Source organism: Momordica charantia, assembly GCF_013281855.1.
Source record: "Momordica charantia cultivar OHB3-1 chromosome 11 unlocalized genomic scaffold, Mcharantia_2.0 BLBB01000011.1, whole genome shotgun sequence".
NCBI lineage: Eukaryota > Viridiplantae > Streptophyta > Magnoliopsida > Cucurbitales > Cucurbitaceae > Momordica > Momordica charantia.
In genome coordinates, this window is record NW_028275159.1 from 19,952,967 (window position 1) to 19,964,076 (window position 11,110).

At 34.0% G+C, this 11,110-nt stretch overlaps 1 protein-coding gene across 6 annotated transcripts; it reads left to right on the forward strand.

The window, feature by feature from the left end:
* The first annotated feature begins 3,846 nt into the window (after nucleotides 1-3,846).
* ATWHY2 (WHIRLY 2) lies at nucleotides 3,847-10,469 on the forward strand. Of its 6 annotated transcripts, XR_015788995.1 has the most exons (10): nucleotides 4,248-4,390; nucleotides 4,699-4,820; nucleotides 5,275-5,378; nucleotides 5,476-5,568; nucleotides 5,918-6,012; nucleotides 6,237-6,310; nucleotides 6,927-7,015; nucleotides 7,121-7,205; nucleotides 8,317-8,435; nucleotides 9,993-10,469. XR_015788995.1 is itself a non-coding variant. In XM_088120070.1 (9 exons), the coding sequence occupies exons 1-9, from the start codon at nucleotides 3,988-3,990 to the stop codon at nucleotides 10,099-10,101; spliced, it is 843 nt and encodes a 280-aa protein (XP_087976196.1). In that variant the 5' UTR covers nucleotides 3,847-3,987; the 3' UTR covers nucleotides 10,102-10,469. The 6 variants fall into 6 exon arrangements, 5 of the variants coding, with proteins under 5 accessions (XP_087976196.1, XP_087976197.1, XP_087976198.1 ...); XM_088120070.1 differs by lacking the exons at nucleotides 4,248-4,390; nucleotides 7,121-7,205 and adding an exon at nucleotides 3,847-4,025; XM_088120071.1 differs by lacking the exons at nucleotides 4,248-4,390; nucleotides 7,121-7,205 and adding an exon at nucleotides 4,174-4,202.
* The last annotated feature ends 641 nt before the right edge of the window (nucleotides 10,470-11,110 follow it).

Consider the following 11,110-nt stretch of genomic DNA (forward strand, 5'->3'; position numbering starts at 1 on the left):
TGTTAGGAAGGTGCCTTTATACCATTTGTAGTTGCTCATTTTGCGACATCGAAGGCCTAAAAGAGCTTCGGCATTGAGGTCTGAATAGACTTTAGTACTACCAATGAAGTTTTTTGTCATTGCATAAATTAATTGATTTACCATGTCTGGCTCATCAATCTGCATTGCATTTGATCCTTCTTGTTTAACAACTGTTTTAGTCACCGTCAGGATCCTTGTTCTATCCTCATCTGTCAGCTGGTTATGCCACCAGCTCCTTAGGTTTCCAGAGAGACCTGAGATTAGAATATGGGCGGTCTGTAAAACCGACTTTTTGGTGCTGAATGCTGTACCTACCATCATCATTTCTTGAAAAACATTCATCATTTGAGCTTCAGAATATCCATCGATATTCCAAGTAACTATAGACGATCCGTCATAAGCACGTTGATCATGGCGGAGATCGTCCCATCCTAGGTCAAGAGGGGATGGTTGAGGGTAATGGCTCTTCATTTCCGTGTGCATTGTGACCGGAAGGATTGTTGAAGATGAGGCTTGAGTTGTAGTTGGTATGGCAGCAACTACGTTTATACTCTTAATCACATCATTCTTTTGGGAAGGGTCTCCTTTACCGATAGACAAAGAAGAAAGTCTTTTGTTTATCTCGAGCAATAGATCTGAGGAGTCTTCTTTGAGAGGTCCAATCTTAAAACTGTTTGGTTGAAAGATTGGTTGACAGGGGTCTACTGGTGGGATCCCTGGGATCTTGGAGACAGTAGGAAAAACCGGATTCTCAATTCTTTCTACAGCTTTAGATACTTCGGAAAGAATCTTGTTTGAGTAATTAAGTTGATGCTGGATGTTCTTAATTTCTCGAACACCAACTTTTTGGACCTTGTCTTCGTCTATTGTCTTATAGAGCGAAGACACCATCTTTATGGCTGGTATCACTGGGTGAGAAAAGGTAGCTTCTTCTTCTGGAGGGAAGGTGGAAGCTATCTCTTTGCCTTTTGTCGTGACCCAAACAGTGCCATTTTTAATGACTGCTACCTGTCCTTGGGCTTGGAGCTGTTTGACTAGAGCTTCGTTTCTGGCTAGCTCTCTTTGTTGTATCTTGGAAGTGAAATCGCCAATACTCATGACAGGTTTCCTTGTTTCTTTTGGTGCGGCAATCCACATATCGATGTATTTACCGTATAGTTCTTCATAACGTTTCTCGGGTTTTAAGATAACGTTTATTTGGTTGAAAGCAGGTTCAGTTCTCCTTTCCATGTCGGACTGAGTCGGAGAGAGTGATCCTTCTTCATAATGAACGTCAGGGATAGGATGAGTGAAGTCTACCGACGTTCGCATTGATTCAAATCTTTTAAAAGAACTATTAATAGTGTTTACCGACCCTGTATCTGAAGATATACTCTGGCGGCTACTCATAACTTCTCTAATTCTAGGGTATCTTGCCTCAAAATTAAATTGTATTTCGACATTTCCATCTGGAAATTTGGTAATTGATGCCTCCGTACTAGTTCTTCTGGGGGGGGCTGATTCTTCTTGGAGTCTCTAGATAGTGTTTCTGGAAATCTCGTCCCATCGAAGCGTCTTCGGAATGGTCATCGAAGATTTTTTCGATATTGACTTCCATTAGCATGGTATAACCTTTTGGAGAAACACCAAGAGCTTTTGGAGAAAGGTTGGTATGCATCAATTTGTAATAGATGCATAAGAAACAGTAAACGGAAGAGATCCGTCTTTTAGCTCTAATCCTTCAAAATGAACATTTAGACATAGACGTCCATAATATTCTTATCTTGAAGGGAGACGGTAAGACCTGGTTTGCAGTTGAAGTATACTGGTCCTTGTACCATATTTGATTCGACGATCCCTAACAGAGAGGGAGTAAAGTTGAGATGCCTCTTATCTCGTAGGGCGAGATAAACTGGGACATCTAAGCCTTCTCTGAAGAGTGGTTTCAAGGCAACTTGGGCACATCCAATATAGAGGTATTTGAATTTGTTTCTGACCTTGAAGAGGGTTTCTTCAGGGAGAAGGGTGATTTCGGTGAATTCATCCTTCATAGCAACGTTTTCCTCGGTGATGATGATAACATCTTGCTGGGAAAAATTGAAGGTATTTATTTTATATACCTGGTTTGGATCTATCTTGGGGATAGACCAATTTTTGAGACGGTCTTCAACCTTTGCCAGATGGGCTTCGGTTGAATTATGCTCGGCTAAGATTTTTGAAAAATCATGTTCTGATTTTCGTTTGCTAGAAGAAGAGGAAGAAGAGGAAGCTGTGTCAACGATCGTCTGTGAATGGGGGGAGATTTTCGAGAGAAGTTTTGAAAGCATAAGAGAGGGAAAGGGAGAGTCTGGAAATATCTAGGAGATGGAATTAAAATCTTAATAAGCTCATATTCTTTTATTTTGATAATAATCTATCTCTTAATTAAATCGAATTCTTCGATCAATCAATCTATATTCAATCATCTTCATATCTCCTAACTAGAAATTCTCAATCATGAAGGTTAACCACGCCTTTATCATGATTTCTGAGAATAGATAGCTAGAATATATCAAAAGATCGAACAAGAGAGATACTCAAATCAGATTTCATTAGTAGATAGGTTAAGAATCAAAAGAAATGGATGTAATTTATTCGCTAAAATTTTGTAGTAAAAATAGGGGATTTTTTTTAAATAATTATTTTTTAAAAACAAATGACAAATCTAGTGTAGGTTTCAAAGTAATTACAAAACTAGGGTAGATAAATCGCAGGGATAGGCTGCGATTTGCCCAAAATCGCAGGCGATGGCCTCGATTTACGTCGAAATCGCGGTCATTGACCGCAATTTCTTGCTGACGGGCCATTTGTTCTTTTTTTATTATTTTTTTATTTTGAATTTGGAAGTCGCAGCTAGCGACTTCCCTTTGTTTTTTTTTTTTGTTAAATTTGGGAGAGGCAGCCATGACCACTTCCCCACTTCTTCTTTTATTTTTTATTTTTATTTTATCTTTTGAATTTAAAAGTGGTAGCCTTGAATCTTCCCACCAATATCCCTTTGTTTTTTTTTAATTTTATTTTAAAAAACCATAATTTAAGAAAAATACTATCATCTTAATTTTCTCCCTATTTGGAAAGTAGCTTTTAATTACCTACCACATGGGGACATATTCCTATAATGTAATAATTTAAAACAAAATAATGGTAAAACAAACAAAACCCTAATTATACATATCCCAAAATTTGGTTTTTGATTTAAAGTCATGTATTTCGCGATGCAAATGACAAAACATGTGAGTTTCATGTAATTTATAACTTTACTTTTATGGTTTTAGTAATTTAATAATTTTTTATCGATTTAGTTTATATTAAATTTAAATGTTATTTTATAGAACATACGAAGATGAAATACAAGAAGCTAAATGACATTTTAATCATCGAATTGGTTTTAATATAAGTTTAAACTTTTAGACTTTAAATGACATTTTAATCGAATTTTAAAATAAAAAATAAAAAATTTCATCACATCTTAATTAAATTTCGCAATATTAATAAAATAACAATATATAAATAAAATAAAATAGAATAAAAATAAAAAGGTGGAAAAATAAAAAGGAATGTACGCGACTTCCACCTAATCACATACTAGATTTGCAGGAAAATGGCAGACATTGTACGTGAGTTTTGACTTTTATTTTAACCTAACTTATTTTTGTCAATAATTTTGAAAACCTAATTTAACTTTGAATTTATTTATTTAAATGACATTTATTTTGTAGTTTTTTTTAAACTAACATTATTTTTGTAATTTATTTTTAGAACTAGATTATTTTAAAACTTTGTCGAACAAAATAGTTTATATTTTGCAAAATTTTCCTAAACAAGTCTCGAGGATCTGCGGTCTCCTCTTTCTAGCCTCGAGGGCTTCAATAGCCCCTGATATTTTCGACGAGCATTTGGTTCATCAATCCTTCAAATATTTCTTCACTCATCTTGTTTCATCTTCCGATGGGAAAGTTTACTCCATTTCTCATCTCTCGAAGATTGTAAGTTTTTTTTTTTTTTATCTTTTCTTTTCTTTTTGTGACTGGTTGTACTTTTCTCTGCCCAAATGTGGTATTTGATTTCTTTGGTCTTTTTAGACATCCCGAGTTCCAAATCGAGGGCGTCCTCTGTTGATGGAAGAGTTTTTTTGGGCTTTTCCTTCTAATGAGGAAGAAAAGGTTCTTTGGCAGGCTGGTTTCCTTTCAAGTAATAGGAATATCCGGGTGGGGAGAGTAGAATAGTTTTTACAGTTGTAGAGGGATCTTGAGATTGAGTGTGAGATAATGCTCACTTAAATGCATCCACTTAGTTGTTGGCTTCTAAATTCTTTTATGATATTTCCCTTTCTGGATCACCAACAGTCGGGGTAGTCTCTTTGTTGTTGTTGTTCTTCTTTTTTTTTTTTTTAATATATATATATATATATATATGTTTTTGGTTTCTTTTTGTTAGCCCTTATTGTGGGGCCTTTCTTTTCATTTCATTTACTTAATGGAAGTTGTTCTTTTCATTTTTAAGAAAAGCATGTCATTCAATCAACATTCAGTATTAATTTTTTGGTTGATTTTGGACATAGGTTCTTGTTCTCATAGATTTGAACCAATTTTTCCTTTTAGTCTCCCCATCCTACTTAAATTTTGAACTAATAAATCACATTGTATTTCTTGGAAACAGGAACCAGCTATTTGAACAAATTGTGTGTAAGAAATCTGGTAATGTTGGACATCCTTTTGGGTCACATTCTTTCTCATCTCGAGTTGGAATTCCAGATTCTAGACAGAATTTTACTCAAACAGGTACTATTTTTGGCGATGACAATTCTAATACATTTCCAAATTTAATCTGCTGGCAATATGCTGTGGTTTATCTTGATTTCCTGTTTGGGTGTATGTGCGGGCTTATGTGTGGCGGTATGAGATGAAGTAATTTCAATAAAAGATGAAATTCCATGAAGGGCTTGGATAAAGAATCCAAATTCATGAAAAAAATCCAATTCAAAAAACAACATTGATCCCTGAAGTACATATTCTCTCCAACTGCTACCAATCCAGAAAAGTGGAGTGTCTCTAAATTCTTTTATTGTGGAAGCTGAAAGAGAAAACGACATCAGAACCTTTATCCTTAGAAATACACCTATTTCTTTCTATCCGCATGCCAAATCAACACCAATATCAAACTTATTTCTCTTCCAAGTTTTTAAGACGTCAGTCTCTTTGTTGTGTCTGATTGCAAATTGTTTTTATCTTGCAGTCACAAAGAATGCAGGTGACCGTGTCTATGCTTCTTATAATGTATATAAGGGCAAAGCTGGAGTCTCTATGATGCCTTGTCTGCCAACTTTCACTAAATTAGATGTATATAAAGATTCCTGTTTCTTTTATCTATGTTTATTTCTGTCTAATAGGTAAAAATAATTTTGTTTTTATTCTTTGCATGATCGCAATATACTAGTCTGGGAATCTTGTAATAAGTCGACGTGGTTCAGTAATGCTGACGTTCTTTCCTGCCATAGGCGAGCGCAAGTATGATTGGACAAAGAAACAGGTCATTTTTCATTCTCTGTTTGCATTTATAGTCCAGATGTTTACTGGAAGTTTCCCTTGATTGTAATATCAATAACTTTCATGATTACACGTGTAGGACAGTAGGTACATACGCTGTTGTAATATCATTAACTTTCATGACATGCACTAACTAGGAGTGGGAGTAGGTTGAAAGAGAGGATTCTCTTTTCAGATTCGGATTCCTTTTTGGAAATTCCATCAACCTCCTGAACCTGCTATGCCCCTAAATGTTCCCCCAACCCAGTTAACCTATTCTAGACTCTAGTCAAAACGCATGCATACTCAGACATACTGAAACTTTCTTGATTGATTCGGTTAACATCTTGCAGTTGTTTTCGTTGTCCGCAACAGAGATTGGTACTTTAATAAGTTTGGGTCCCAGAGACTCTTGTGAATTCTTCCATGACCCTGGAATGCTTTCAAGGTTGGTTCCATAGAACTAATGTTGCAGTCTATTAACGCATTTCTATATTTCCATGAAGCATTTGAAATTGTATGCTGCATAGTCCAATGAATGAAATATGATTCCTATTTAATACAATTTACCCATTTGCAGGCTGCTTTAATAATGACATGGTATGAACAGAACCCAACTAAATATTTTATATTCAGTAATTTTGGTTTATTTTGTTGAATAATTTCTTGCAGTACTGCTGGTCAAGTAAGGAAGAGCTTAACAATTAAGTCTCATGCAGATGGCAATGGCTATTTCATCTCTTTGAGTAAGGATGCAAACGTAGTTTGATAATATAGTGTATTTGTGACTTTCAATGTGCTCTACCAGCTTTTTGCAAATATTTCCATTAGATGGTAGGCATTTTTACAAAAATTCACTTGTCTATTCAAGCATCTTGAGAAAAATGTGCTCTCGAAGAGAAAAATTCACTGCTGAAGCCCGTTCATTGCAAGATTAGAATTGCAGCATGACTTGTTAATATATTATTGAATTAGAATGACTTTCTTGTTCTAGGGTGAATTCTTTGTATGGGTCGCTATCTCTTATTGTTCTTTGTTGTTTCCTCTATTACATATGGAATGAGGGTTGTTGAAGCTTGCAATTTCAAGCACCTTTGGCAGTTGTGAGGTTGGAGAAAGCAAATCATGACTCTATTGATTGGACTTTGAAACATAGAGCTTATTCTTATAATCTATAAGACCTTATTCTCTAATAATCCATTGCTGTCCAGGTGGCAGCTCAAGTTTATTCTTTCATATCCTTATAATGATGCCTGGTTTTCTATTTTTTTTTATCTGTTTTTCTTGATCAACTTATTTGTTGTCATTATTCCTGAGAAGAACTCACAGTGAGCTGAATGTATATCCTTCCCTTTTCTGCAGATGTTGTTAATAACATGCAAAACACCAAAGAATTCTTGAGTGTTCCCTTCACAGCAGGCGAATTTTCTGTGATGAAAACAGCTTGCAGTGTATGAATTGAACATCTCTAATTTATCTTTTAGTCATGAAAATAGCTTTTTATCTTTTTTTCTTTCGTTTGGCTCGTGAATATTTGATATGAGATGTGTGTTTAGGTGAAGCATCATCATTTTGACAGAACCCCCACCATATTGAAAGATAAAAGGATATACAAACTACAAAATAACCCAAGTATCAGAGGTACTTGAACCCTCCCTTCTTGAGATATCACTCAAGCCTAAACCACTATACAATTCAATACCTTCATTCTTACACTGTCATTCTATTTATAACAACTCTTCCTAACAACTTCCCTATCTAATTACTAAGGCACCCTCAATACCCTAATAATATCCCTTAATTACCCTAAAGGGTCATTCCTATCACAGTTTGAGCTTGTGAAGCAGAGTTAGGGGATAGAAGGCAAGCTATGAACTTAGATGCTTTTGGGAAGCCATAGCTTTGAACTATTAAATGTTGAATAAATTTCGGGTTCAAATGTCGTAGGATTAGGTAGTTATGTTATAATATTAGTTGGAGTACTCATAAGTTGGTTTGAATATTATGGATATGAATGTAGTAGGCAACTAGGCACTTCTAGACTTTGCATTTTGAAGATCTAATGTTCTATCACTCCCCCACTTTTTACAATAGTGCTTTATCGTTCTATCTTTTGCTGTTTACCTCATTTTTTGAGTATTCGTTAGTCCGTTGTACGTATTTCGTACTATTTTTAAAATTACTGCATGGTTTTAAGTACCAACGAAACAATACCCATGAACAGAGTTCAATCCATTGCATCCCTTGAGCTTCTATGATGAAAAAAATTATAAACCTCAAGAACTCAGCAGATTCTTCTCTTGTTAAGAAAATGAGTTTCTGTGACTGTTGTTACTTGACCGTGTCCTCTACAAGCCTTATGCCTTCATTTCAACCCGAAGAAAAATTATCAACTCTATTACATTTATTTTGCTTTAATCCTTATAGTTCCCCAATTCTCTGTTTTTTAATCTTCGAACTAGTATAAATTTTGTTTAGTTTTGGTTAGATATGGAATCTAGTCTTGAATCTGGAAACTATCGACCGAAGATTTTATTGAACCCTATATTGAAACTTAACAACAAAACTGAAACAAATCAAAGTTCGGAGACCAAAATAGAACGTCCCAGACTATCACAGACCGGTATACATAGCATAACTAAACTCGCATTATTTATATTTGAGTGATTACAACTTACATGGCTGTTTTATGTTAGATGTTTGTCATCTTTTGGGTGTTTTCATTTGCTACCTCTTTTTTCTGTTCTCCTAGTTTGCCCTGCCGCACATTCTTGGTTGGGACCAGCTGACCAGACCTAGCCACCAGGGCATGGGAAAGGTTGTTCAACCGAATAAGGTAGATCGTGAAGCATTGAGTTTAGAGTGGGAAAGGTGAGTGTTCATAAAAGATTCCATCTCCATGAAGCTGCTTACTTCTAACTTCTAAACTGAGTTGTTGTTCTTTCCTTTTGTAATCTTTTGTCTTCTCTCAACTATTATTGTAGTGATGGATATGTCCTTAGAATTTTGCTTTGCCAAACAGAAAACACCAGTTGGTGTCGAAGGTTGGGCTTAGTGGTTGTTTTTTGGATGGAACTATCTGTTTCCAAAAATGATGTAACAATATACACGGGTATTAATTATACTTTAAATGTGTTATGGAGTGTGCTAAGCACTGTTTTTAATTAGGTATACTTGCTGACATGAGCATAGTTCAACGGTAACTGACATTTATTTCTTTCCTTGAGGTCGGAGTTTCAAATCCCATTACCCCAATTTGTTGTACTTAAAAAAAACCAGGTAAACTTTCTTTTAAACAAGGGAAACGATATGGGTGGTAAATAGTTTTGTCATAGTGATGTAGGCATTATAAGCCTTTATAACTCTTTTCCTTTCTTTTCAAACTGTTATGTTAGTTAGTTATCTATAGTTAGGTTTCGGTTAAAAGAGCCGTTGGAGAGGCTATCTATATAGCCTCTTGCCCCTATCTTTAAAGAAACAGATTTATGACAAATACCTTTCACATTGGCTTACATCACATAGTTGTAAATATAGCATGAGTTCTAAGATTTTGCAAACGTAGCAACGTTGTAAGGCAGTCACCTATTATTAATGATGGACGTTGATTAGTGTCTCCTTAGGTAGGGTCTATCAATGCCCATCAATGATAGATGTCTATTTGTTGATAGACACTGATAGATGTGTGATAAATCTTATCAGTGAGATATTGTTAGATGTTTATCACTGATAGATCTGTAGGTTGAGATATGTTATTGAGTTCTTTTTTTTTTCTTTTAAATTATCATGTTTGTAACTAGATTGCTACAAGTGTAATTGCCCATTTAAATAATATATACTAGGTTAAATTATAAGTTTGGTTATTGAAATTTTAGGATAATGCTTAATAGATTCTTAAAATTAAAAAAAGTATTTAATAAGTTATTGAACTTTTAGTCCTGAAGTTTTAAAGTGTCTAATAAGTTAGTGGTTTATAAACAAAAAATTAGAAGTTCAGAAATTCTTTTTATTCAAGTTTAGGAACTTAATAATACTCAATTCCAAAAATTTAGGACACCTTTTTAGAGGTCCAAAACTTTTAAAGTTGGATAAAACTTGTATTTTGACATTGCAACATAAAAACTATTATAGGTGCATTTAAAATCATAATAAGGGTTAAGTACACAATTAACCCTTTTTGAAGATCTTAATTACAAAAATGATTTTAACCATTTACACTTTTATCTAAACTTGGTCCGTTTAGGATGAAGTTCCATTGGAATATATATTTAATAAACAAATAAACACAAATTCATGGAAAAGGTTTTTTTTTTTTTTTTTCTCTATTTCGGCATGATCCATGCAATCCTACCTTAAAAAAAAAAAAAAATTCTCTAAATCTGCTCAATCTCCCTCAATATCTTTTTATGGGCTGATGCTGATCGTGGACAGACGTCGATCGATGGGTTTGTGGGCTGCTATTCTTGGAGCGTCGCTGAAGGTTGGAGATCTGATTCGGGCATCACAAGTTGCTGTAGATCGCCGTTCATCGTCGTCTTGAGTTGCACCGTCATTGCTGCGAGGTTGCCGGAGGAGGAAATAGCCGCACATCTGAGTTGTGCGGTCGAATAGTCAGATGGATCTTCGGGATGTTGTGGTCTTCAGAGGTCGTTGCTGGCAAGGGAAGGGTCGGTTTTGTGGAGGCTAGTTATGTTGTTACGGAGTTTATGTTGGGTATATGTTCCGTATGTTATATTGTTACAGAGTAGATGTTTCATATAGGTATATGGCATATATTTTGGATATAATGCAGTAAGGTGTATGTTATATAACCTAATATTTTTTTAACATTGGATGGTATGTATTTATCATACTGTTATATAATGTTCGTCGGAAAAGGGTTGAAAAAGAAGTATTATGACTTTCAAAGTGGTATATATATTATATAACCAGGAATAGCTAGAAATTTTGAATGTTTAGAAATTATAGGAAATCTAAGTTTCAAATTTCAATTTAAAATTTAAAAGATCTTAGGGTATTTAAACAAAATTTTAAATTTGAAAGAAGTTTAAATCTTTATTAAAGCTTATGTAGGAAAAATCTTGAAAATATCTTGATATTTAAAAGGGTGTCCATGAAATATGAAAAGATTTGAATACATATTAAATATAATTATTCAAATACAAAATAAATCACCTTAATCAGTTAATATTAATTAAGGACAATATGGGTTCAAAAACATTATAATTTAAATACGAAAATCTAGATTTGTAGATATTTAACATAATAATCATTTATGAAATATTGAGTATCGTTTGACCCACTAATAACAAAAACTCTTACATTAACTTAAATGTTTTTTCAATAGTCTCTATACAAATCTATAAAATTTCTCTAAGTTCATAGATCAATGTCTATTTTGAAAGTTTAGAAAAATCAAAATTGTTATATTTTAAAAGTTAGGCACTAAAATGGACATTATAAAAATTCACGAATCAAAATAGATACTACTACTTTTATTAACATTAGCATATTTCATTGTCTCAAAAAAAAATTAACAAATTTCAATC